The sequence below is a fragment of the Phyllosticta citribraziliensis genome (assembly GCF_038025025.1).
Source record: "Phyllosticta citribraziliensis strain CPC 17464 chromosome Unknown J3D65scaffold_5, whole genome shotgun sequence".
Classification (NCBI taxonomy): Eukaryota; Fungi; Ascomycota; class Dothideomycetes; order Botryosphaeriales; family Phyllostictaceae; genus Phyllosticta; species Phyllosticta citribraziliensis.
Window position 1 is genome coordinate 2,439,820 of NW_027117342.1, and position 26,645 is coordinate 2,466,464.

The window sequence follows — 26,645 nt, forward strand, 5'->3', positions numbered from 1 at the left end:
GGGAGTAGTTGTAGTGGTGCGGGGCGGTAGTTGACGTCGGGATTGTTAGCCCAAAACGGCGAGCAGGCGGCCACGACTTGCGTGCGCCGTGTTGGCTCTGGGGAAACAGCACAATTGCTGGGCATTACGGATCAAGCTTTCTTTTCCGGCTTGGCAAGTCTTGACGCTGGACGCACGGGGTCTCCAAATTACCACTTGTGGATTTGGCAAGTCGACGACAGCCCCTGATGACCTCGAGCAGCAGGGGATGCGAGAGAAACCCCACGAAATGCGAGTGAGATCAGGGACTTGGCCTCAAGGCGGTGGTCAGCTAAGCACTTGGCCTCGACCGCTGCAGACTCCAGCAATGACATGCGTCGGGAGAGCGGCAGCGGGCAGCGGGCAGCTTGGCAATGCAACAACAACCTTATGGGCTGCCAGAGCAGAGCAGAGCAAGCAGCGACAGATGTCCGAAAGCATCAGGGTGCCGCGTATCCGTCCAGGCAGTCCTGTTGTTGTGGTGCCGTGCCGTGTTGCGTCTGGCTGGTGGCTATAGCTCCTCGAGCTTGGGCGGCCGGCAGGGAGGGAGCTCCTGCGTCACAGCTTCCGGTTCCACCCACTCACCACACGATACCTGACCTTACCCCGCCAACCACCCATTACGGATACGCCCAATTCCCTTCGTCCAGCGGAGGACGCCAGCCAGAGGGTAGGGCTGCTGACGGGGGCAAGGATAGCCCGGCCTGCGAGCACGAGAAGCTGGTTCCGAAGACGAGGAGTGCGGTTGGCAAAGAGCTCCAGTTCCTCTCACGGCGCGTTTGCTAATGGGCCAGGAGACCCCGCATCTCAGCCAACGGATCCCGGAGACGAGGCCAATTTCGCCCTGGACCATGCCTGACCTGAAGCTTGAGCGCCATGAAGAAGTGGGGAAGCTTTGTGCGCCTGTCTCTGTGCTGTGCTGTGCTGTGCCCTCGAGATGCCACCTCTCAGGTCTCTCTGCCCGTCCGCGTCCCCGTCGCCGCCATCCCGGGTGTCGAGCTGTCGTCCATCATCCCTTTGCCGGTCTCGCCGCCTCTGTCATTACGGTGGGGAACTGCAACGCGAGTGTATATATAGTTGGCCTGCCGCGTCCCCAGTGCTCCATCATCTCACCAGACGCTCATCACCTGAATCGCATCCACCTGCTACCCCTTGAACCCCCAAGGTAATTACTCCCGCCGACGTCACTCCTGCTGCCGCATTGCCGATGTTCGCCATTCCCTGCTGCGTCCGAGCGAGCCATCCGGCACCCCTGGAACCTCGTAGCTGACGTGGATTGGTTTCCAGGCTCAGCGTTTAAAAGTCCCACGACTGCCTCTTCCAGACACACCTCTTTTCTCACACCAACTCTTCACCATGGTATTCCTCCGCTCCGCTTCTCGTCTTGCGCGTCCCGCATCTTCTGCGCTTTCTGCAGCTGCCGCCCCCCGCGTCACCTGCGGGTCTTCGCTGCTGCAGCAAAGATACCCTGCTGGCATCAGAACGCTAACCGCAACCGCACGGCAACAGGGCAAGGTCCTTCTCTGTCTCTACGACGTAAGTCTTCTCCAATTGAGTGCCAATGGCACTGTGCCGTCTGGCGTTGGTGGTCGCGTATGACTGACGTCACTCTCCTTGCAGGGCGGTATCCACGCCGAGCAGCAGCCCGAGCTCCTCGGAACCACCGAGAACGAGCTTGGAATCCGCAAGTGGATTGAGTCTCAGGGCCACACTCTCGTCACCACCTCTGACAAGGAGGGCGAGAACTCTGTCTTCGAGAAGGAGCTCGTCGACGCCGAGGTCATCATCACCACTCCGTATGTCAACCCACTGGACCCTACCACCACGACCAACAACGCTTACACTTTTTCCCCAGCTTCCACCCTGGCTACCTGACCGCTGAGCGCCTGGCCAAGGCGAAGAACCTCAAGCTCGCCGTTACCGCTGGTATTGGCTCCGACCACGTCGACCTCGATGCCGCCAACAAGACCAACGGCGGTGTCACCGTCGCCGAGGTCACCGGCTCCAACGTCGTCTCTGTCGCTGAGCACGTCATCATGACCATCCTGACTCTGGTCCGCAACTTCGTGCCTGCCCACGAGCAGATTGAGCGCGGCGACTGGAACGTGGCCGAGGTGGCCAAGAACGAGTACGACCTGGAGGGCAAGGTCGTCGGCACCGTCGCCGTCGGCCGCATTGGCGAGCGCGTGCTGCGCCGCCTGCGGGCCTTTGACTGCAAGGAGCTGCTCTACTACGACTACCAGCCCCTGTCTCCTGAGAAGGAGAAGGAGATTGGCTGCCGCCGCGTCGACAACCTCGAGGAGATGCTCGCTCAGTGCGATGTTGTCACCATCAACTGCCCGCTGCACGAGAAGACGCGCGGCCTGTTCAACAAGGAGCTCATCTCCAAGATGAAGAAGGGTAGGTTAATTGCGCCCTCCCCTCAGCCTGCCCACCTCCCTCCCTAGCTACCCCACCTTCCCCTCCCGCTCGCTCCCGCCGGGCCCCACATGTAGCCACCGCCATCCAAACCATGACCACAACAACGCCACTAACAACACACCCCTCGCAGGCTCATGGCTCGTCAACACGGCGCGCGGCGCCATCGTGGTCAAGGAAGACGTGGCCGAGGCGCTCAAGAACGGCCAGCTGCGCGGCTACGGCGGCGACGTGTGGTTCCCGCAGCCGGCGCCCAAGGACCACCCGCTGCGCACGGCCAAGAACGCGTGGGGCGGCGGCAACGCCATGGTGCCGCACATGTCGGGCACGTCGATCGACGCGCAGAAGCGCTACGCCGCCGGCACCAAGGCCATCTTGGACTCGTACTTCTCCGGCCGCGAGGACTACCGCCCCGAGGATCTGATTGTGACCAAGGGCGATTACGCTACCAAGGCGTACGGCCAGAGGGATGGTAAGAAATAAGGGGTTCGACAGAGAGAGAGAGAGAGAGCGCGAGGGGGAGAGAAGCGTGATGTTGGCGTGGTATGATATCCAAAGTTGAGTGGAATGTGCAGGAGAGAGTGTTGGAGATTACTACGTATCTATCGTAGCTGAAAACAGCGAAATTTCAATTTGTTCTCAACTACACGCTGGCATCTTATGCAGTTGTGATTCCCGTGACTTTTCTGTGGTATGACAATATTGGCGGATGACTGTGAACTGACTTGGTTCTTGGTCCGAGCGAGCTTGCTGGAGGCTCTCGAATGACGGAGTTGGTCAACTGAAAGATGAAGGTGATATGGTGTACACCCACCAACTGAGCATGTAATTAATTAACCGCCAGGGTATCTATGTCATCTATATCTTTGTCCGGCATCCATGCCGCCATGCAGCCATCAAATCTACACCAAATCTACACCGAGATACAGTCTCATCTCACCTCACGCCGCCAACAACGCGCCCACCACTCGCTCGCGCGCGCCCGTCGGGCGCCTCGTCGCTGTCGCTGCTATCCCGAAACCCCTCCTCCAGCTCGCGGCTCAACCGGCGCTCGCCGCGCTCGACCTCGCGCTCGTCGACGACGCCCACCATCATGGCGCCCCCCAGCCCGAGCCCCGTCCCCATGCGGCCCAAGCCCATGCCGGGCATGCGAGCAGCGGCAGCGGCCGCAGCATCGCTGTTGCGACTCGCCGCGTCGTCGCCATGGCCGTCGCCGTCCCAATTCTCGTGCCGCAGCCGCTCCAGCGCCTCGCGCCTGGCGGTGGTCTGCACGGGCGCGAAGCCAATCATGCCCTCGCCCTCGTCCGACGCAATGTCGATGTCGGCGTCGCGCTCGTCGTCATCGGCGTAGTCAAAGTCGTCCGACGACGAGGCGGACGAGTCGAGCAGCGTGCCGCCGCGTCCGGCAGTGCCTGCTTGGCGCCGGGTGCCGGCGCGCCGCCGTGCGGAGCGGTAGGAGGGCGGGTTGGAGGTGAAGGCGTGCGAGGAGGGCGCAAAGGGGCGCGTCAGGCGGGCGGAGAGGGCGGAGAGCAGGTGGGCGGCGCGCGCGCTCAGAGCGGCTGGGGAGAAGCGCGACGGCGACGACGACGTATGTTGGTGGTCGTAGGATGTCGAGGCGGCGTGGAGGGGGAGGTAGTGCTGGTAGCGGCGGATGTAGCGGCGGTGCAGCGGTAGGAGGACGTGCGTTGCCAGGGCGTAGAGGATGCCTGCGACCAGGAGGGGCACGAAGATGGTCTGTTGACGATATGGTTGCGGTTAGTCTTTGGTTGGTTTGCCAAGGGAGTGCTTGATGGGGGTGCAGGCATGGTTTGGCCCAAGTGGGGGTGGCAGAGACGACGTTAGGGCGGTGCCTTGGTGAAGCGTAGCGCAACGGCGTCGCATTTGCAAATAATGGGCCCGCTGGCTGGCTGTGGTTGGGGCTGGAACGCGGTGGGGAGGAATTGGAATTGGGCATGGGGCATGAACAATGGGATTCGGGCAGTGAAGGGCTCAAAGAGGGTGAGGCACCTTTAGGATGGACGAAAAGGCCGTCATGGTGTCTGACTGGCTGCGCGGCGGCGAGCGAGAGGTCGCGCGCAGAGGAACGATTGACGGGGCGCAGATGCGAAATGGAGGATGGAAATCTTGAGCAGAAAAGTAGAGTTGTGAGACGTCGGACGGATCTGCCTGATGGCACGTTGGGGCCAGATAAGGTCACCTCAGACGGGACGGCGGGCCCGACCTGAGCGGCCTGGAGGTGTTGCGTCGGGGACGGGCGGAGGTCGTGGGCAGGTCGTGGTCGGCGGCTTGGTCGGAGTTCGAGTTCGGGGGACAGACAGCCCAGTCCAATGAGGTGGTGGTGGTGATGGGGCCAAGGCAAGCAACAATATGTACAAGTGCTTGCAGGCCGAAAGCGGCAAGGTGGAGGGTGGATTGTAGCAGCGCGCTGCCGTCTGAGACAGCCACGGCCTCGCCGTGTAACGGACAACGGACAACGGACAACGGGCGGCAGCCTGCGGACGGGAGTGCGCCGAAGAAGAGAACGAACGAAGAACAAGTTGAATGAAGTCGTGGTTGACGGGTCTCGTGGCGCTGGCGTTGTTAGGTTGCCCGGGCCCTGGCTCTCTGAGTCTGAGGCCCTGGGCCCTGGTCGGACCTGAGCGTAGACACAGACAGACAGACAGCACCTTGCCTTACTCCTGAAACGTGAAAGAGCAGCCGCACCTCACTTCTCGACATCCTGACCTGCCAAACCCTCTCTTCCCGACCCATCTTGCTCTCCACCACACAGTCCCCCCCACCAGAGGGTTCGGCATGCTCATGCGCGCCATCACTCTCGTCGCCGCCCTCCCCTAGCTCTACCTTGCACCCGCCCACCGCTCCCTCCACCCTGCAAAACCTCGACCTCCGCACTCATCGCCCTCGCCTGGCCGCCCTCTCCACCGCCGCACACGACCAGACTCGAGCCCTGCACCGGGCACGGCTTTCCCGCCTCTGGCGGATCACGGTACATCCTCTTCACGGAGTCTACGCCTGTTTGTCCTCATTCGCCCTCACTACGCGCCTGCGCCTGCCATCCCTGCAGCCGTCGCTGCTCTCCGTCCTCGCCGTCCACCCACTCCACTCGTCGACGGCCCCGTCGACACCTGGGCACAATGACGCAAGATGCAAAGACGCGCCAGTCCTCGGGCGGCAAGTCCTTCTTTTCGCGCCGCAAGCACAAGGACAGCGAGCTCCCTGAGCCGCCTCCGCAAACCACTCTCTACCCGGCGCCCACCAATTCTCCGGGCTCGCGCCACTCCCACCGCTCCTCTGTGGCCTCGATCGACCGCCCATTGTCCATGTTGCCCGACTCCGTGGCTGGCATCAACCACGGCGCCGGTGTGCTGACGAGCATACCCTACGACAGCACAAACCAGGACGGGAGATCGCCCGTGCCTGTCGACTACCTACCTCGAGACAACAGTTCTGCCCGGAGGGAACCGCTGCCCCATCATCTTAATCAGGGTGGCGTAGACTTTCACCAGTACCCCGTCTTCAACGCGCCCCCCCAGTCTTCGAACGGAAACCCGGTTCCTCCACGGCCGCCCCCGCACACGTCTGCAATGAGCTCAAGTCAGCCGGGCGATAGAGGTGTCTCCATGCAACAATGGGCTCGACCAGGTACCAGCAGCTCGAGACCCTATTCGCCAAGCAGCCACAACTACTCCTATGGCTACGCGCCCACCGAGTCTTCGTCCAACACGCGGGCGTCGTCAGATCAGGCGAGCGTTTACTCAAACCATTCAGGCCAACGAGACACGAAAGGAAGCTACATGTATTCGCCGACGCCCTCGCAACAAAACTTCCAAACGCTCAGTGTAGACCAACACACGTTCCTCCCAGCGATCAATCCCAACTCGCGCTTCGCCGCCAGCGCCAACTCTTCAACCGCATCCTTCAACGACCCTGCTGGATTCAATATACAAAGACCTGCCGATGACAGGCAAGTCGAGGCAGAATTCATGGCTCTCATGCAGAAGCGTGGTTGGAACAGCTTGCCCGAACAGGCCAGGAGACAAATGGAGGCGTACCCAGTGGCAAAAAAGTGGACATTGGTTCACCAAGACCGGCTCGCAGAATGGCAAGGAGAACAACGGAGAAGGAACCAAAGAAACACACAACAGTACTCCGACGGACAAAGCATACTCGGCCGTGCAGACGAGGAGGGCAGCCCGGAGTGGTATGTGAGAAAAGTGTTGGACAATTCAATCACGGCCAAGCAACTCCAGTCGCTGAGTGTGAGCTTGCGAACGCAGCCCATCGGATGGGTCAAGGCATTTGTGGAGGCCCAAGGCCAAATTGCGCTCACAAACGTCTTGAACAAGATCAACCGCAGGCAAGGGCAGGGCCCCGCACCACCACCAGGCCCGCAATCCTCGCAAGACAAGGACCTCGACCGGGAATACGACATTGTAAAGTGTTTGAAAGCGCTCATGAACAACAAATATGGTGCCGACAATGCTTTGGCCTACCCTCAAATCGTCACTGCCCTCGCCGGGTCACTGATCTCACCAAGACTCAACACGAGAAAACTTGTCAGCGAAGTCCTCACATTTTTATGCCACTGGGGCGCTGGAAAAGGCCATGAAAAGGTGCTGCAAGCATTGGACCACCTCAAGCAGCAGCAGGGCGAGAATGGCCGATTCGATGCTTGGATGCGCATTGTCGAAGTCACGGTCGACGGCAGAGGAAAGATGGGTAGTTTGGTTGGCGCAAGCGATGAAGCTCGAAGTGGCGGCATTGGATTTGAGAACCTGCTGATGGAATACGCCGTGGCATCCCTATTCCTCGTCAACATGATTGTGGACGCGCCAGAGCGAGATCTCCAGTTGCGCGTCCACTTGAGGGCGCAATTCACAGCATGCGGCATCAAGCGTATCCTGAACAAGATGGAGGGTTTCCAGTACGACGTAATCGACAAGCAGGTTGAAAATTACCGCACTAATGAGGCCATTGACTACGAAGAGCTGTTGGAGAGAGAGAACAACAGCATGGTCGACAGCGTCGAGGGCGAAGTCAAGGACCTAAACGACCCCGCACAGATAGTCGAGGCTATTATGAACAGGATCCACGGAACCAGGGTCCAAGACTATTTCGTTTCGGCGCTGCAGCACCTGCTCCTGATTAGAGACAACGAGGGAGAGGATCGCCTCAAGATGTTCCAACTCGTTGACTCGATGCTGTCGTACGTTGCCATGGACCGGCGGCTGCCGGACATGGACCTCAAACAGAGCCTCAATTTCACCGTTCAAAGTCTGCTGGACAAACTCTACACAGACTCGGAGGCCCGGCAAGCCAGGGATGAGGCAATCGAGGCACGGCAGATTGCCGACGCAGCGATTGCTGAGCGTGATGAGATGCGCGCGCACCTCGAGCTCGGCGCAGATGGCATGGTTGGCAAGCTTCAAAAACAATTGGAAGAACAAGCCGCTCTGCTGGACCTCCGAGGGCGTCAAATCAAGCAGCTCAAGGCCGAATTGGACAGCGTACAGTTGGTGCGTGCCAAGGAGATGCAACGCAATGAGCTCGAGACTCGAGAGCTGTACCTCATGCTTAGAGATGCACAAGATGTTGCTGCTTCTGCTGCAAACAAGAACAAAGCAGACGGCGGTAAAGACATGGGTCCCACCGACCCTGCGCTCATGGCTGGAATTTTGGACCGGGAGAAGCTCATGGGGAGACTCGAGATGCAGCTTGAGCGGGCCAAGACGCAGGCCAAGCTCGAGGGCAAGGTCTGGCAGGCCGTCGGACCCTCTGACAAGCTGCGAGAGTTGCGCGAGAAGATGGATGGCTATGACGATGATCGTATTGACAGCGACCATCAAGTCCCTCTGTCACGTAACGACCTTGCAAACAGCTTCCTCGGCACCGTCACACGCAAGCCCGTTCCCAGGGGCCAGAGAAGAGTGCAACAAGAGGACGATGACACGGATGCCGAAAGCCCCGTATTCGAGAAGCCTCGCATCGTCGAGTTCAAGCGGCCCCAGATGGCTTCGCAGCAAAAGGGCGCATTCCTGGGCGAGATTTCCGAGAAGGTCAAGAAGATTGATGGAAGTGATGAAGAGACCGAAGGCGAGGATGAAGAGGAGGCGCCGACCCCTGACACCACAGAACCCAGCGCCGAACAGACGCCCAAAACGTCTACAGATGAAGAGAAGTCCTTTGATGGTCCTCCTCCGCCGCCGCCGCCGCCCATGCCAGGCACCGATGGCGCTGCTGCACCAAGCATGCCCGGTTTCAACAATGCTGCTCCTCCTCCGCCTCCTCCACCAATGCCCGGATTTGGCGGTGCTCCTCCTCCGCCTCCTCCGCCAATGCCGGGCGCGTCCGGTCCTCCTCCGCCGCCTCCGCCGCCATTGCCTGGATTCAATGGACCGCCGCCGCCTCCCCCGCCGCCTGGATTTGGCGGTCCTCCTCCACCTCCTCCCCCCGGCGCCCCACCTCTTCCTGGTGGAAGGCGTGGCCCTGGATTCCTGCCGCAGCCCAACTACGCCGGTTCGCAAAAGGTTGGGTTGGCATTTGCACGTCCCAAGAAGAAGCTCAAGGCGCTGCATTGGGAGAAGGTCGACACGCCACAAGTCACCATGTGGGCAAACCACGCACCTTCGTACGAGGAGAAGGAAGAAAAGTATCGGGAGCTGTCCAAGAGGGGTGTGTTGGACGAAGTCGAAAAGCTCTTCATGGCAAAGGAAATCAAGCAGATTGGCAAGAAGAAGGAGGCCAAGAACGACAAGAAGCAGCTCATTTCGAACGAGTTGGTCAAGACCTACCATGTTGCCTTGGCCAAGTTCTCGCAATACGCTGTTGAGGACATTGTGAGAATGATTATCCACTGCGACAAGCCAATCCTCGAGAACGACGTTGTCATGGAGTTTTTGCAAAGGCAGGAGCTCTGCGTCATTCCCGAAAACGTCGCCAAGCAGATGGCTCCTTATGCCAAGGACTGGACAGGTCCCGACGCTGCAAATGCATCGCGCGAGCTGGACCCCTCGGAGCTCACCAGGGAGGACCAGATTTACCTCTTCACTGCGTACGAGCTGCACCACTACTGGAAGTCGCGTATGCGGGCTCTCGACTTGACCCGGGCGTACGAGCCCGAGTACGATGAAATCTTCAACAGGATCCAGAAGATTGTGCGCTCGTCTGACTCGTTGCGTGACTCCTTGGGCCTTATGAATGTCCTCGGTCTCATTCTCGACATTGGCAACTACATGAACGACGCCAACAAGCAGGCCACTGGTTTTAAGCTCTCCTCGCTTGCCCGTCTCGGCATGGTCAAAGATGACAAGAACGAGTCTACTTTTGCAGACCTTGTCGAGCGCATCGTGCGCAACCAGTATCCCGAATGGGAAGGCTTCGTCGATGACATTGACGATGTCATTGCTGCGCAAAAGATCAATGTCGATCAGCTAATTGTTGATGCCAAGAAGTACATTGACAACATCAACAATATTCAGGGCAGCTTGGACTCGGGTAACCTCAGCGACCCCAAGAAGTTCCACCCCGAAGATCGTGTGTCGATTGTTGTGCAGCGTGTCATGAAGGATGCACGACGCAAGGCCGAGGCCATGGGCGACTACCTGGAGAACATGAAGAAGACATATGATGATATTTTGACATTTTATGGCGAAGACCCGTCGGACGAGAATGCCCGCAGAGATTTCTTTGCCAAGCTAGCAGTCTTCGTCATGGAGTGGAAGGTGAGCATCCCTCAACCTGTTTTGTTTGCTGTTCCCCAAATGCTAACCGCATGATGTGCAGAAATCTAGAGAAAAGAACGTCAGAGTGGAGGAGACGCGCCGCCGCAACGAGGAATCGATGCGCCGCAAGGCGGCTGCTGCTCCTCTCAGCCCTGGTCTCCGCGACGGGCCACCCCTTTCACCCGCCTCAACCGGCGCAATGGATACCCTCTTGGAGAAGCTGCGCGCTGCCGCTCCACAAACTCGCGATCAGCGCGATCGCCGCCGCCGTGCGCGCCTCAAGGACCGCCATCAAGTTCGCGTCGCTTCAGGCCAAAAGATGCCCGATATGCCAGACATGGAGGCAGAAGGCGAAGAATCTGGTGCTTCCGGCAATGCGGCCGCCCAACCAGGAGCGAATGGCCTCCTTTCGCCCAACAGCGTCTCCGGCAACGGTGACGGCGAAGGCACATCAGGCGACGACGGCGACAAGGACAAGGGTGGTACTAGCGAGGGCGAAGACATTGTCGACCGCGCAGCTGTGATGCTGCAGGGTCTGCGTGGCGATGGGACGGGTGAGACTTCGGATATGCCTGGTGCTGTCGGCCGAACCGACGATGGCAGCATTCGCATGCGGCGTCGGAGAGAGGGCATGGGCGAGGAGCGCGAGAGAAGACGAAGACGCCGCGGTAAGCAGGGTAGCAGCGCAGGACTCGACGACGCAACCAAGGAGGAAGGCGCAGAAAATGATTCTCGCCCTGGAACCGCGCACTCTCGTCCAGGCACGGGCTACACGGAAGGGCGCGACTCGGTTGCCGAGAGCGAGTCCACGCAGCAGAGCCGCGAGAGCGATGGCAAGGATAGTGGCGACGGCGAGCGCACCGCACTACCGAGTCCACCGCCCGAGCGGAAAGGCAGCCGAGACGCAGATGCAGACGAAGCCGATGAGGAAGGGGATGGCGATGTCACAATGACGGATGCAACGATGACTACGAATGGGGATGGCAGGAAACAAGGGAAGGAAGGGGATGGCGAGAGACCGCAGTCCCCGCTCCCAACCCCGGTCACAATAGTCAGTCCTCCCAGTCCAGGGGCTGTGGCAAAGGAGAACGGGCAAGGCCACGGGGAAGAGTAAGAGAGGTGATGAGAAGGCTCTTCCTGTCTTGCCCTATCCACTCGGGCGCCCCCAATCTTTGGATCCAGTACCTGGATACGCGGCCCACACCTCTCCCTCACTATCACTCTACCTCTCCTATCCGGCACCATTTCCTCCTCGTACGGCCTGAAGAATCAATTTAATGGAAGAGCGCAACGTAAACGTACGCACACGCATGGGGAAGCTTCAGCTTGTCTTCTTTTTGATTTTATTTCTCTACGATACCCATCCCCCCCAACCCCCACCACAACAACTGACCTCTTTGTCTTCGGCTTTTGAGTCTGTCCGTTGATACGACTGTCATTCTAGCCGGCAAATCAGTTTTCAAAGTTCAACGTCATTTTGGCATCGGCGCTTCCTTGCGTTTGTCGTTCTTCACGGGCACTGCACAGCGAATTCGACCACTCTCACCTTCTCCCTCTTCTCCCTCTTTATTTCCTCCCTCTTTTTCCCGTGGCCTTGTCTAGCGGCTCTTTGTCACTACAGATAATGTGCAGCTGCCCTTGCGTCATCTTTCCTTCTTTCCTACATCTTCAATGTTCCTTCATGCCTGCTTCTTCTTCTCCCTCCTCTTCATTTGGCCGCTACCATAGCTGTTGGGTCACCGACGCGCTACGGCAGGCTGGCTTGTTGTATCTGGCGATCGAGATTCGTTTGGCGATGATTCTTGACTGGGAGACGCGGCGTGCCGCGCGCCAAAGTTCATCAAGGGGAGAGTGCCCGCCGGCGACGGCAGAGGCGCTAATGTCTGCCGACCAGAGTCTATTATGAGCGTGTTCGGTTTGTGTGTAGACGGGCGAGTGGCGATTCATCTTCTCTCTGGTCGTTCCCGTTGCTGTCGTTGGGTTTCTGCAGGATGCGACGGGACGAGCGCGGCAGCGCTGCAATGATGGAATGGGAAAACGGATTAGAGTTGTAGAGAGAGGGGGGATTGGCCTTGTGGCCAGCCAGCCAGTCAATCGATCAAATCAATGCCTTTTGTAGTCACTCCGGGCACGTTGACGCGTTCGACGTGCCTGTCTCTCATCGTCTCTTTCTGAAGTCTCTGGTCAATTCTGGCAGCTGCCTTTTGATTTCATTCCTTGTGTGTATCGGAGGTTGCTCCGTTGCTTAGTTTCCTTGTCTATGTGCAAGCTTCTGTGAATGCTTGAAGCCTTGTGGGAGGGTCATGCACGCAAGTATTGGCATGGGAGCATGGAGTCACAGCTGCGTGACTAGAAGAGCCGTGGCCGACGGACGGATACCGCGTCCCTCCACCACCCACCTTTGCAGCCTCATCCACGCACCACCAACTCCTTTGCGCCAGCCTCTAAGTTGCCAACCTAACAGAGCAGGCACAGGCACGCTGCTCTGCCGGTCACGTGCGAAGCGCACCTTCCTGCCCGACCGACCGCAGCCTCCACGCACCCCCCGACGCGCCTGCCTACTTATTGCGCGCCCCGGCAATATCGTGCGCACACTTCTTCATCTTCTTCTTCATCTTCCTCCTCTGCCACTCCACCACTCCAATACCTCTCCTACCTGGCCATCTGTGCGAGATCATCTCTACCATCCTACCTTACCTACGACATCTTGTGCGCTTCTGCATACTCCCTGCGCTTCGGTAGGCTCGCGAGCCAAACGCGTGAGCTGGGTTTGGCGCACGGTCTGCCACGATTTCTCACTTTGCGCGCTCTCTTGAGGTGAGCGTGAGCGCTTTTGGGCGTCGAGAGGTGAGCGTCTCCGGCTGAGCGTCTCCACTCCAAGTGAGCGTCTCCGACTGAGCGTCTCGAGGTGAGCGTCTCCAGCGACTCTCTATCTCCGGCTGAGCTTCTCCAGGTGAGCGTCTCGAGGTGAGCGTCTCCAGCGACTCTCCACAACACCACCTTGCCGCCCATCGACACCAACTTTAGCTGGCCGCAACGTCGACGACCTACCTCAGCATACCTAGCCTTGGACACTCACCACAATGATAAAAGACGGCATTGAGGTTTACGTGCGTCGCACCGGTCGTGGCACCAGGTACCTTGAATATGAACGCGAGAAGCCCAAGTTCAATTCAAACACGTCGATTGCATACATCAAAGCTATCACCGGCGAACAATTCGAGGTGCGCATCAAGCTGCACCATGGCTTCCGATACTACACAGCGACCGGTCTTCAGGTCCGCCTGTGTCTCGACGCCAACGAGGCTCCGGACGTATACTGGCACCCAAAGAGGTTCCTGCCGGCCGAAGGCTGGGAGACGGTGATTTCTGACTTTTGTGTCGAAGTCGGCGGCGAGTGGCTGGCCGGAAAACTGGCATTTGGAGAAGTAGGCGGTGGTAAGAACGAAACCACCGTGCAGTTCGAGAGATTCTACGGATTCAAGACTGACCCTGTGCCCGTCAACAAATTTGCAGACACGCCCAAGCCGACCGACGATCCAGATATCATCGCTGCCTGCCGCCGCAGACTCGGCACTATACGCGTTTCCGTCCAGCGCGGTCATGTCAACTCTGAAGACGCTCCCGCCCCTTCCATCGAGATCCCGCCTCCTCAGCCTGTCGACTACACCTCCAGCATCAGCGAATCCGATCGCGCTTCTGGCATTACACACAAGATCACGTAGGTTACTTGAAGTCTCTTCACTCTGTCATCTCTAACCTCTACAGGACTATTGACGGTCGCCCTGTCATTCAGCCCGAGTCCGACGCAGTCACAAGGTTCAAAGCGGTCGGTGGTCCGCACGGCGAACGCCTGGTCTTTGAGTTCCGTTACCGTTCACTTGGTGAGTCCTCTTCTCCGCCTACGCTTATATCTTCCTGATCCATTCTCCAGATGAACTTACTCGCCTGGGCCTGTGTGACGAGAACGGGCGCATCGTCGAGCCCGAAGAAGCGGAAGACGAAGAGGAAGAGGACGTCTCTCCCATACCACCTGTCAGCCGCCGCCGCTTTTCCCCACCGCCGAAGCCACCCATCAGCAAGCGATCGTCCCAATACCGCCCCCGCCGCCGGTCTCCTCCTCCCAAGCTCTCTCCGGTGAAAGCGAAGACGCCTGCACCTGAGCCTGAGCCTGTCGACCGGACTCTCAACAAGGACCCTGGTATCGCGGAGAAGAAGATCTCCAGTTTGGGGAAGCCACCCCGCCATGTGGAGAAAACTGTCCCCTTAACAGAGACCGACGAAGAGCGCCGCGCTAGGTACTATCGCCTCCTGGCCCCAATGGCCCATGTGATGGAACCGACGGCTAAATCTGGTGAACAAACCGTCTTGCGCCCTATCAAGAGAGGCCAGGGGTTTGAGAGTTCAGCCCCAGAATCAGTCAAGAAGCCGCGTTTGACTGAATCTCAGAGACCTGCTGGTCCCCCTTCTACCACCCGCGCCGCATCGGGGAAGCCTCTACCTGCTGCTTCTACCACTACTGCGCCGCGCGTGCAAGGTAGTGACATTGGCATTTTCAGTGCAGTAAGAGTGAAGAGAGAGCCCAGTGTTGAGATCACCAAAGTCAGCGTCTCCAGACCTGTGCCGTCGGCGCCGGCACCATCCATCTCCACCACCCGCAGCGTCCCCAACAAGCCTAGCGTCTCCAGTTCCCAGAGGGTCTCCAGTCACGTGCCTGCGCGCACACGCGCGAATGCTCCCACAGCGCAGACGCCAGTTCCCCAGCAGGACCCTCCCACGTCAACCTCGCCCAAGTCACGCGAGGAACTCGGCATTGAGTTTCGTGCTCTCGACGTTGAGCGCGAGCTTCTGGCAGTGAAAAGGAAACGGGCTGAGCTTGAACAGCGTCAGAATGAGTTGGAGTTCAATCTGCGCAGGCTCAGGGCGGAAATGCAGGTGGCGCGCATCCGCAAACAGGAGCGGCTGGCTGCCACTGGCAAAATTGACTAGCCGCCGGAAGAAAGATGGTGAGCGCCCTATTTGGGCGGCTGGATGCGTTGCTGTTTACTGCTTGTCTCGAGGCATTTGATGCATGGAAGTTGCATTTGCACGGGCTTTTGGAGGAGTGATTTCTGTTCTGTCTGATGGGGTCTTTTTTTCTCCCCCTTGCTTTATTTTCTTGCGAGAGCTGGCTTTCTCATGCTCTCTTTTCTGGGTCCCATTCCCATTCCGTCTGGAGATTGTGGTTTTTGCGCTGGTCGACTGCTGGAGAAAGGGTGAGAAGGTTCTCAGTTCTTCTGGCGATGCTGGCGGCGAGGCCACTTCGAGCATCTCCCCATTCCACAGCTTCAGTCAATTCGAGACATCCCATTTCGATCGAAACGTCGCCATGTCTTGCCTTTGTCTGCCGCTTTGTTCTCACTTTGACGCGGCAGGGTTTGCTTGACTGCGCCCTGCAGCTGCTCTGTCACATTATTTGTGTTTAACTCTCAACTCTTCTATTGTTGGCGTTTCTTGGTTTACTTCGCATCCATCTACGCTGGATTTCTGTCCGCGCTACATTGTTGAACACTTTGCTGCATCTAAGATTTTTTTTGCGGCGGAAGCGGCGGTGTTGTGCACTCTTCTGCTCCCTTTTTTCTCCGCGTAGGTGGAGAAAGGGACATGGCATGATTCTAAGAAGCGCGACGTCTGGCTGGTGGAACGTGAGGGGATGGGTTCTGAGATTTCTATTGCCTGCTTCCTGTCTAACTGTTGCAATTTTCCGCCGTTCTTCTGGACTAAACTTTGCCTTTGCCAACTCAGCAACGCATCTCCGGCCGCATCGACAAAAGTCCAGACTCTCTGCTTCCGGTCCACGCAGCGAGCGCACTTTCCGCCGCCAGATCCCTACAGGTATGTCGGCTCAGATGCGCACTGCAGAAGTACGCGACACTGCACCTAAGTGTTTAAGGGAAGGTGATGTGGAAGTCAGTCACGATCGGCCGCGAATACGCCACAGAATACCCCACGGAGGCGGCGCGAGCCGTCTACCGCGTGTATGCATGGAATCGCAGCAAGTTTACTATCTTAGTCTGCGTCGCTATCCACGGACACTACCAGTTGCGCGGCGTCGACGCTCTGCGCGCGGGTTGAGGTTGTGGGTGACGGGGGCCGCCGCGGGAAGACGTGGCAGTTGGAGGACGACGAGGGCTGCTTCAAGAGGCGGGAGAAGGTGGATGGCGGCGCACACATCCTCACCCCGTCTCTTGCCAGCGCGTCGGCAGGGCGGGCGATGGGACGTCGTTTTCGCCGCTCAGTGATAAGGGACTTGGTTTGCCGGCATGTCTTTGAGGTTGGCGTCTGTGTTGAAGGTGAGTCTGTTTTCTCTGAGTAGAGTACTTGCTGATGTTGTGGATGCGGTGGAGAGGGTTCAAGCGACGGGCTTGGTCCCTGTGCCTCGTGGGATTGCAGCCAGGTCCCGTTGCAGAGAGAGATCGAGGTCTCCGCCGCCATTTCGGAGAGTGTTGTGACGGAAGGAACGCAAAAAGGCTGGAGACGGTAGAGACGAGGCTTCATTTGGCGGAACGGAAAGGTTGGAGAAAGACTGCAGGGAAGGAGATCACGGGAATGATGATAGGGGCGAAGACAAGGAAATTTGACAGCAAGGAGAACATGGGAGAAGACGCAAGCGAAGTCCCGGAGCATCAACATCTTTTTCAGGGCCGCAGCACTCACAGAGAGCTCATCTCGTCACCACCAATCGTGAGGTCCTACGCGCGAGCCCTCGCGTCGCTGAGTTCCGGCGTCCGCATATTTGCGCTAGACTCGCCAGGTGAAGGCGTCATCGTTCTCTGCGAGCGGAAGCTAGATGGCGATGGAACTTTGTTGTTTTGGGGAAAAGAGAAACTTTTGGCTGTAGTCCGTGCGATTGAGGGCAAGCAGAGAGTCGTCGAGCCGTAGGAGACACATTTTATGTGGAAACTGCTGACCAGCGACGGAGCCACGCAGTACTCCAATCTTCGGGAAAGAAGAAATCCTCGACAGGTCAACCCGTTGGCTCAGAATGCGCGGTACCACCGCTGCCACGTCCGCGCCTTTGCGAGCAGCCAGCGTGCCGATTCCACGTCTTGATGCTTTGCAGTGCCAGTAGCCTCGAAGCGATGCTGAATGATCCAGACGTGTCGCAAGAGCGGAAGGAGGAAGTGAACGAGCGCTTGGATGGTCAAAGTGTGTAAAGGTTGGTTGTTTATGTCAAGGCGGGAGTCGAATGTAATTGGCTAACTGTAACACAAAGAGGTGTTGCGAAGTGTTGGAGTCTTCCGTTTGCACTCCATTGGTTGCTACAGATAGGTAACCTCTCGCTTATGGCGACATGACGTTATTGGTCGGTCGTTTGCTTCCAGCAGAGTCGTCCGCCGTCGCTTCTCAACACACTCCTGATCCTCAAATTCTATCGACAAATTTGGCTTGATCGATCGATACGTCAAGAGTCATGCGACAAGAGCAGCTTCCCCCCGGACTGGCCCCCTTGTTCGCCCCTTTCCACCCCTTATTCCCTACCCCTATCGATGGATTCACTCGGCGCTCCGACAGGACATTTGACGAAAAGCGGACATGCAACATCATCCTCAGCGACTCAAAAATGAAAATAGGAACCAGGGGTGCGGGTCGTTCCATGTGGCTTTTGGACCCTTGCCATCCGTCCTCTGCCGGCTGATTAACAAGGTTTGTCACGGAGCTTGAGCGTCTCGGTCTGCAACGGTCTGCTCCAGTAGCAAGTGGTGTTATCGGCTTTTATGAGTCGTCTGACTTATGCGCGCGAATTTAAGCAGTGCACTAATAGCGCAGTCTAAATACTTTTATCTCCTATTAAGTCTCCTGCTCCCTCAGCGTCTAACACTTATTAATAAGCAGCGTTTAGTCTATAGACATCGATCCTTATAGGATTATAGTAGTACTAATAGTTTTAAATAATATATAGTAGAAAGATACTAACTTAATAAAGGTATAGGAAATATATACTATCCTAATAGTATAGACGTGTTAATTATCTCTACTACTACTAGTAGAATATAGCAGGAATACTATACTATTAATTTATTACTATAACCTAGGATAGAAGAACCTAGGAGAAAGGAATACTATATAAAGGGACGTCCTAGTAATAGATTTAAAGTAGTTATAGTAGTGTATTAAGGATTTAAATTCTAAAGCGCTACTATAATATAGTAGGAAATTAAAATTAATAGCGACTAGGGGTTTTTAGTACTAAGATATATTATTAAGGGGCAGTTAAAGATAGCAGAACAGGGCCGATATATTATAGAGTTTAAGGAGGATATAAGGCCTTTATTTCTAGTTAAGGGCTTACTTAATATAAAACTAAGATTTAGAAAACTAGGTAAGTATATAATTAGAACCTTAAGTATATTAAATATACTAAAAGATCTTAATAGTTTCTAAAGAGAATAAGGGGTAGATTATAGACTTAGTACTTAAAGAATACTACTTTAATAAGATTTAGATTACTTACTAAAAGAAGTCCTACTTAAAACGACCTTACTTTTACGCCTATATAGGTTATAGGCTACTAAGTTTAAAGCTAGGATCGCGGTTTTAGAGTAATATTAGTATAGGTCTCTATACTAAGTAGGTATAATTATATAAGTATTAATAGCTCCTAATAATAGAGAAAACAGACTAAAATATAAGATAGTAGACTATAATAAACCTTAGATATATAACTCTAATAATAACAGCGTGGACCATCCTATATAGTTTATATAATAGGGTTTTAAAAGAGATCCTAAAGGAGGCTCTAAGGGAGAAAATATTAGAGATCTATATATCTTTATTTTCTAGTATAGGTTAAAAGGTAAAGTTAAATATAGATGTATAACACCTAGGGTTATAAGTAATATAATATAATATAACCTTAACTCTAATTATATAGAGTTACCCTATATAATAGGCTTTACTAATTATATTATATAATTAAGTAGTTTAATTATATAGAATTACTTTTATTACTCTTACTATTAAAAATTACTACCTAGTAGAAATAATTTAATTTCTCCTTTATAATCTAAATATACTAAAAACTACTACCTACTACTCTTACTACTAAGAGTACCCCTTATTTAGGGCTATCTCTCTTATATATATATATAAAATACTAAGACCTAGTTTTTTATAACTTTTAGGGTATATATAGTAGTACTACCTAGTATATACTCTAAAAGTTATAAAAAACTAGGTCTTAGTATTTTATATATATATATAAGAGAGATAGCCCTAAATAAAGGGTACTCTTAGTAATAAGAGTAGTAAATAGTATTTTATAGGGGTAATTTAGTAGTATATATATATATAATATAAGTATATTTTTAGTACTAAGACTTAGTATACTAAGATTTTAACTTAATTACCTAGTAATAATTAGTAAAATAGTAGGAGACTATAAGGAGAGAGGTAAATTTAAGTATATAAAATATATAATAATAAAGAGACTAGTTCTAAATAACTACTCTAGTATAGATCTATTACGACTTGCAGATTTCTTATTATATAGATAAGGGCTAAAGGCAAACTACTAGAAAATATATATATATCTTAATTAAATCTAATAAGTTAAAAGAATAAAATATAAAAGATACTTACTACCTATATATTTTCTAGTCCTTTCTTTATACTATTCTACCTCTTATCCTTTATATAAGGGTCCTTAGTCATTATTAGGTAAGTTATAAAGGTAAGGTGTTAATAGGCTGTTATATAGTATCTACCTAGGGCTATAGTAGCTAGTGCCAGCCTATAGTAGCTAGTACCAGCCTATAGGTTTTAGCCTAAGCTATAATAGGCTACTACCTAAGGTAAGGCTCGTGCTTCCTATAACTATATAATGCTAGGTTTATCCGTGCTAGCCCTAGTACTTGCCTATTATATAATGCTAGGTTTGTCTATACTAGCCCTAGTACTTATATAGGTATATATATGCCTATTATAACATGCCCCCTCTAAAGAGAAGCTAAAATTATAGGAATTAGTAGCTATAGGTGCTTATATAGGTACAGACTTATAATATATAATAGTAGTAATTTAGTAATTTAAGCATTCTATATAGTTATAAAGTATAATTATTAGTCTAGGTCTATTACTATACTATCTCTTTCTATTACTATCTCTTTTACCGCGCGACCTATAGAAGGTTACTATCTTACTTAGCTATATCTAAAGCTCCCTATTAAAGTACGTTGTTATCCTAGTCTAATTTAGCTATAATCTAGTAAACTAACTATTATATATAAAGGTTCTAATAATTTAAATAATTTATATCCTACTAATAGTAAAGTAGATATTCCTAGCTACTATATGCTTAATATGTCTGCTGCTTATTATAGTCTAGTCTATTAGGACTTATTACTATTATATAAGAGTTATAGTATTAAGTTATTATTATATAGTATTATTTATAATCCATTATAGTCGCCACTTACTTAGAGAGCTGTTTTAGCTAGTAGTATCTATAAGGGCTATTATATAGAGTTCTAAGGTAAGTAAACTTTAATTCTATCTCTTTAGACTATTACTAATTATTATCTAGGCTGTTAAGTAGTATTATATATCTAGGTTCTACTACTTTATCATCCCGTCTTACTAACCGATATAATTATAGAGGAGGACACTTATATAAATACTTAGTTAGGCTAGGCTTTACTTATTTAGCTAGGAACTGCTATAGGCTTATTACTTTACCTATAGCATGCTATAGTATTAGGTTCTACTTAATTAGTATTATTAGTTATTACGCGAGATTTGTTATCTATAGCTATATAGCCTACTACTAACCAGCCTATTACGCCGTATTGCCGCCAGTTTACTATTATACAGCCTGTTTTAGAGGAAGAAGGTAAAGAGCCTACTTATATATACTATTATTATAATTCTATAGCTTATTAGGTTCTAGTAGCTAAGTACTTACTACCTGCTACTTTATATAATAGTAGTAATAGTAAGATTCGCGTTATAGCATTACTAGTTAGTTCTAATAAGGCACCTATTAAGTAGGACTTTAAGTTAATACTTTATATCTCTTATAAGAATATAGAGAGTGTCGCGTAAGTAAGTTTATCTTACTAATATAAGGGATTCTTATCTAACTAATTATATAGGCACACCTTAGTAGTTCTAAAGTATAAGAGCGCGCTAAACGCATCTTAGCCTTAGATAATAGTATGCCTTACTTATATATTATAGTTTCTACTTAGTAATTTAACTACTTATTAGTTAAAACTTAAGCCAGCTTGCGCGATGCTTTTCTTATCTAGTATACTAGAATTAATAACCCTATTAGCTATACTAAGTGTTATAATAATACTAATACTTGCGCGTTTATTAGTTATTACTACCTACCTAGTTTCTTATAGGGCCGTTGCGCTAACTGCCTTTAAGGTATAGGCAACTTAGACTACACTATTAGTAACTTAAAAGGTGCCAAGCCGCCTGCTTATTATAAGAGGCGTAAAGATAAAATTTATATAGAGGAGTTCTAGAACTTATACTACTAAGCTAGAGTAGAGGATTAAACTAATTAGGCTTTAGCTAAGTAGGACATCCTACTTAATAAGCTAAAGGATCTAAAGAAGACTATCTTATATAATAATAGTTATAATAAGAAGAAGGGAAAAGGATAGAAGTAAAGGGTAGAAAGTAAAGAAGAGGGAAGTAAAAGATAAGTAGTAAAAAGAAGAGACTAGAGAGTAGAAGTTAAGGTTAATAGTATTTATATAAGAGTAGATAGTAAACTAATTAGTCTACTTTCTATATCTTTATAATATTTACTATAGGCCTAAGTAACTTGTTTTATTATTACTTTCTATTTTAATCTATAGTTCTTCTTAGAGGAAGGCAGTCTTCTATTTTTCTAGATTTTTTAGTAGTCCTACTATAGTAGGGTATAATAAGTGGAATTCTTTAATTTTCTATAGTATACTACTAAAAGAACTTATATTATACTACTAGTTATCTTAGTTATATCTAGTCTATTTAACTTAGTATTAAAGCTTCCTATATAAGACTTAACTAGCTTAAATATAGTCTACTTCCTACTTAGGCTCGTCTTAAATAATCTTAGGTTTAGGTTTAGTATATTCCTAACTAGGAAGCTGTTCTATTTTAGCCTTATATAGCCTATTAGTATAGAAAAGGTTGACTATCTTTATATATAAGAGAAGATTAAGGATATAGGAGGATCCTTCTATTCCTATAATCTTAAAAGGTCTAGTATTAGGAAAGTCTAATTTAAGGTTTAGCTAATTAGTAGACCATTCTATTTTCTTAATATAGATATAATCTCTAACTATAAAGTCTAGCGCGCGACGGTATTTATTAGCTTATTAGTATATATACTCTTAGGATTTAAGAATAAGATTCTTTATAAATTTAAAAGCTTCTTATCTTCTCTTTTATAGCGTTTATACTACTATATAAGCTATCTTTTCTAGTTACTAGGGGGTCTCTATTCTTTATTACTAGTTATAGTATATTTAAGAGGAATATCCTAACTTAATCTTAAAAGGTAAAAGTCTAGTAGCTTTATAGGGAAGTATTACTTATATAAGGTCTATTAATAGTAGAAGATCAGACTAATTATTCTAAAAGTAATTAATAAAAGGTCTTAATCTTTATATAAGATGCTAATTAATAATCTCTATAATACTATTAGTTTAAGAGTAGTAGGATGAGTTAAAATACTACTCTATACTAGTTAGCTTATATAGTTTATTTATAAATACTAAGATAAACTAAGGGCCTTAGTTAGATAGGATAGACTTAGGGTTTCTATAAATATAGTAGATATATTTATAAAAGAGTCTAGAGACTCCTTTAGTATTAATCTTCTTTATATAAGGCAAGCTAAAGGTTCTTTAACTTAACTAGTCTATAATAACTAGAATTACATTATAGCCCTTTTAGTCTTTAGGCATCTCTTTAAAATCTATAGCTAAGTATTACTAGGGTTAAGTAGGAATCTCTAGGGGTTATAGAAGGCCTAGGTCTTTATTATAAAACTCTTTTATTTAGCGGCAAATATAGCATCCTTACCTATAAATATTAATTATACGATTTATAGCTAGCTAGTAGTAATATTACTTAAGGAGTTTTTACATCTTTATAATACTAGGATAGGTAGTTATATAGGTAGTATATAAAGTATTAAGTGTTCTTATATAGAGGTTATTGCGATCTAGTATAAAGAGGGTGCTATATTATAGTAAAAGACTATCTTTTAGTTCCTAACTATTTCTTTATTTAAGGTCTTTTAAGAGGGCTTTCTATCTCTAGAGTTCTAATTTAGAATCTTCCTAGTTTATATAGAGGAGTTTATCTAAAAATAATACTAGAGGAGGAAGTCCTTATTCTAAAATAGAAAGAGGGATAATAGTCTCTAGTAGGATAAGGCATATCTCTTATATAGCCCTTACTTTTTCTTTTTAAGTCTTTAGGTCTTCTTATTTTTAAGTAAGGTAATTAGTAATAATATTTTCCTTTCCTAGTTAATAGGAGAATTATATATAGAATTCTATAAAAAACTTAGACCATCTAGCTTGTTATTAATTAAGTTGTTATTTAGTAGAGTAGTACTCTAATACCTAATAGTCTATAATTATAAGAAAAGGTTTTTTAAGGCTAATAAGTATTAGTCTTTATTCTTCTAGTCTATTCTTAATAGCTAGTAGTTCTTTATCTAAAATTCTATAATAAAGTTCTACATCTACTATTGCCTTAGAGTAGAAGGCTACTAGTTTCTAATTATATAAAGGTTATTAGAGCTGCATTAAAACGCCTATAGTAACTCTATTACTTATATTAGTCTCTATATAAGTGTTAGGAGTAGGGTTATAATTAGCTAGAAGTGTATTACTATATATTAGCTTCTTAAGTTATTAAATTGCCTCTTCTTCTAGGGGTCCTAGTTATTACTATTTTGCCTTAGAGTATAGTTTCTCTAATAGCTAGCTAATTTATCTATAGTTAGGGAGAAATTATTAGTAGAAATTATAGAAACCTAGGAAGGATTAAAGAGCCTTAAGGGTTTTAGATATTAGCTAGTTATATATAGGTTCTACCTTATCTAGGTCTATTTAAATGCCTTCTATAGAAACGATATATCTAAGGAACTTTATATAAATAACTAAAAACTTACTCTTCTTTAAATCTACCTATAGTCCTGCCTTTTATAGTCTTACTAGTACTTTTTTTACTTGTTCCTCGTGCTCTATAGGGTTTTTAGAGATAATAAGCATGTTGTCTATAAAAGCTATAATAAAATCGTCTAAATACTTAAAGAGAACCTAGTTAATAAAATATTAAAAGGCTACTAGTCTATTACTTAATCTAAAAGGTAAGATATAGTATTTAAATAACCTATATCTTATATAGAAAGTGGTTTTATCTTTAGAATCCTTAGTAAGATAGATGTAGTAGAAAGCTTATTAAATATTAAGCTTAGTATAAATCTTGCCCTTTCTAATGCGCTAAAGCAACTCTATAATAAGAGGGAGGGGGTATAAATCCTTAGTAGTTTATTTATTAAGCTATTAGTAGTCTATATAAAATCTCTATCCCCTACTAGGCTTTTTTACTACTAGAATAGGAGAAGTATAGGCGGTAAAGCTTTTAGTAATAAAGCCTTTCTAAATATTCTTAATAATATACTCTTTTATAGCCTTAAGCTGTTCTAGAGATATTCTATAGAGAGGGCTAGGTAGAAGCTCTAGTAGACTATTATATATAAGAGATATTTTATAATCAACTCCTACGTAATATAGTAGTAGCTTATTAGACTCTATTTTAGAAAACACATCTTAAAATTCCTTATAAGTAGCTAGTAGCTTAGAAGCTAGTAATTCCTTAGTTTCCTTATCTTTAAGAGCTACTTAAACTTATATAAGGTTAATAGTATAGATCTCTATTAGCGCAACTTGTATTTTATAGATAGAAAGCTTAAAAGCATCTTAAGTTTAAAATTTAATTCCCTTAATAACCTATACTAAGGGAAGAAGGCGTTTATTAAAGTTTTTATCTCTATAGTCTATATCTACTTAATATTCTTTCTACGGTTTATTACTTCGCACAGAGATTTTTAGTAGGTATAAAAGATACTAAAAGGATTAGTTAACTAGTAGCTATCTCTAGACTAGTTTACGTCGTTTATAGTCTAGAAGAACATCGTACTAGTTAAAAAACTATTATCTAAGAATCATGTTATTACGGCTAATATCGCAAATAAAAGTATAAGTAGAAACTATTTAATCCTAGAAGTAGAGTTAAAGATAAAAGTAAAAATTAACTTTTTTATTTATATATTAGTTAAACCTAGTAATATTAAGCCCTTTACCTATTATTCTCTTTTTTATAGCACCTATAGACTGGAGAGTTAGTAGTAGCTTAGGGTAAATAAAACTTATACTACTAGTACTAGTATTAGCTAGGGCACGAATTTCTAAGGCGCGGCTATTAGATATAATTAAGGTTTATATAGTAAAGGGTACACCTCTAATAAAGTAACTAAGATTTATATAAGAACCCTTAATATATATTACTCTAAGTTTAGACCTATAGTAGGAGACTTTACCTAGGTCTTATTATTTTCTAATAAAGACTAATCTCCTTTATTTATATAGATATCTTTAGTGCTTTCTTCTTTAACTAACTCTATTACCTTCGTCTTAGGTTATAGGCATTATCTCTATAAATGGCTAAACTAGCTATAGTAATTACACGGTCTAATCTCTATATAGACTTCTACTTTACCTTTATAGGTTATATTATGCAAGGGAGCCCTAGATATAGATCGCGCCTAGGTATAACTAGAAGATAAAGTACTTATACTACTTAAGGTAGTTATCTTTACTTATTCTTATTATCTCTTCTTTACTCGTTCCTTATATAACGTGAGTATTAGTTTTCTATAGTTAAAATAGTAGTTACTAAGACTTTAAGCAATAGGGTAGGCTTATTAGAGGTACTTATAAAAGTTAATATCCCTATCTTACTCTATAGTAACTATATAGGTTTAAAGGAGAGGATCTATTATATTATAAAAGTCCTCTTTTTACTATTCCTAGGGAAGATCTACATCTAAGGCTAATTATATAAAGTTTAATTAAAACTTCTAAAGGTCTATAGGGATGTAGTATATAAGAGAGTATAACTACTTCTTTATATCCTTATATTTATATAGACTCTAGAAGAGGTTATCTAGGAATTTAAAGATATCCTTATCTAGAGTGACTTTATTAGCCTTTATATAAGAAGTAAGGAAAGGAGTTAGGTAATATAAGACTTCTTTACTAATATAGGAAATAATATAACCTGTAATATTCTATTTAGTCTCTTCTACTATATCTTTAGTAAAGTAATTATAGTTTTATTTAATTTTATTTTATATAAGAAGGGTCTAGTATTTATATAAGGGGTCTTCTCTATTAGTAAGAAGAGGAGGATTAGGAACCTTACTACTTT

The 26,645-nt window shown here is 48.3% G+C and overlaps 6 protein-coding genes across 6 annotated transcripts; 4 read left to right on the forward strand and 2 right to left on the reverse strand.

Moving 5' to 3' along the window:
* Positions 1 to 366: 366 nt before the first annotated feature.
* J3D65DRAFT_352021 (uncharacterized protein) lies at positions 367 to 1,281 on the forward strand. Its single transcript, XM_066795555.1, has 2 exons — positions 367 to 762; positions 816 to 1,281. The coding sequence occupies exons 1-2, from the start codon at positions 409 to 411 to the stop codon at positions 1,185 to 1,187; spliced, it is 726 nt and encodes a 241-aa protein (XP_066656523.1). The 5' UTR covers positions 367 to 408; the 3' UTR covers positions 1,188 to 1,281.
* Positions 1,128 to 3,083, forward strand: J3D65DRAFT_623289 (D-isomer specific 2-hydroxyacid dehydrogenase). The gene is made up of 4 exons (XM_066800149.1): positions 1,128 to 1,554; positions 1,639 to 1,814; positions 1,874 to 2,418; positions 2,570 to 3,083. Exons 1-4 carry the CDS (start codon positions 1,375 to 1,377, stop codon positions 2,917 to 2,919), a joined length of 1,251 nt encoding a protein of 416 aa, XP_066656524.1. The 5' UTR covers positions 1,128 to 1,374; the 3' UTR covers positions 2,920 to 3,083.
* A 289-nt stretch (positions 3,084 to 3,372) lies between these two features.
* On the reverse strand, positions 3,373 to 4,470 carry J3D65DRAFT_667472 (uncharacterized protein; the record flags this gene model as incomplete). Its single annotated transcript, XM_066803020.1, has 2 exons — positions 3,373 to 4,170; positions 4,444 to 4,470. The coding sequence occupies 2 exons, from the start codon at positions 4,468 to 4,470 to the stop codon at positions 3,373 to 3,375; spliced, it is 825 nt and encodes a 274-aa protein (XP_066656525.1).
* Positions 4,471 to 5,379: 909 nt separating this feature from the next.
* On the forward strand, positions 5,380 to 11,526 carry J3D65DRAFT_351950 (cytokinesis protein). Its single transcript, XM_066795554.1, has 2 exons — positions 5,380 to 10,157; positions 10,219 to 11,526. Exons 1-2 carry the CDS (start codon positions 5,571 to 5,573, stop codon positions 11,269 to 11,271), a joined length of 5,640 nt encoding a protein of 1,879 aa, XP_066656526.1. The 5' UTR covers positions 5,380 to 5,570; the 3' UTR covers positions 11,272 to 11,526.
* A 1,580-nt stretch (positions 11,527 to 13,106) lies between these two features.
* On the forward strand, positions 13,107 to 15,146 carry J3D65DRAFT_695499 (uncharacterized protein; the record flags this gene model as incomplete). Its single annotated transcript, XM_066804000.1, has 3 exons — positions 13,107 to 13,878; positions 13,926 to 14,041; positions 14,092 to 15,146. The coding sequence occupies exons 1-3, from the start codon at positions 13,241 to 13,243 to the stop codon at positions 15,144 to 15,146; spliced, it is 1,809 nt and encodes a 602-aa protein (XP_066656527.1). The 5' UTR covers positions 13,107 to 13,240.
* Positions 15,147 to 16,142: 996 nt separating this feature from the next.
* Positions 16,143 to 16,959, reverse strand: J3D65DRAFT_352784 (uncharacterized protein). Its single transcript, XM_066795556.1, has one exon. The coding sequence runs from the start codon at positions 16,827 to 16,829 to the stop codon at positions 16,206 to 16,208; it is 624 nt and encodes a 207-aa protein (XP_066656528.1). The 5' UTR covers positions 16,830 to 16,959; the 3' UTR covers positions 16,143 to 16,205.
* Positions 16,960 to 26,645: the final 9,686 nt, after the last annotated feature.

Bases quoted from the DNA above. Each gene is read 5' to 3' on its own strand.
- J3D65DRAFT_352784 (XM_066795556.1), bottom strand. From the start codon at position 16,829: ATGTTGATGCTCCGGGACTTCGCTTGCGTCTTCTCCCATGTTCTCCTT.
- J3D65DRAFT_351950 (XM_066795554.1), top strand. From the start codon at position 5,571: ATGACGCAAGATGCAAAGACGCGCCAGTCCTCGGGCGGCAAGTCCTTC. The intron at 10,158-10,218 runs GTGAGCATCCCT...CATGATGTGCAG, and splicing joins TCTTCGTCATGGAGTGGAAG to AAATCTAGAGAAAAGAACGT.
- J3D65DRAFT_352021 (XM_066795555.1), top strand. From the start codon at position 409: ATGGGCTGCCAGAGCAGAGCAGAGCAAGCAGCGACAGATGTCCGAAAG. The intron at 763-815 runs GTTGGCAAAGAG...ATGGGCCAGGAG, and splicing joins TTCCGAAGACGAGGAGTGCG to ACCCCGCATCTCAGCCAACG.
- J3D65DRAFT_623289 (XM_066800149.1), top strand. From the start codon at position 1,375: ATGGTATTCCTCCGCTCCGCTTCTCGTCTTGCGCGTCCCGCATCTTCT. The intron at 1,815-1,873 runs GTATGTCAACCC...CTTTTTCCCCAG, and splicing joins GAGGTCATCATCACCACTCC to CTTCCACCCTGGCTACCTGA. The intron at 2,419-2,569 runs GTAGGTTAATTG...CACCCCTCGCAG, and splicing joins CATCTCCAAGATGAAGAAGG to GCTCATGGCTCGTCAACACG.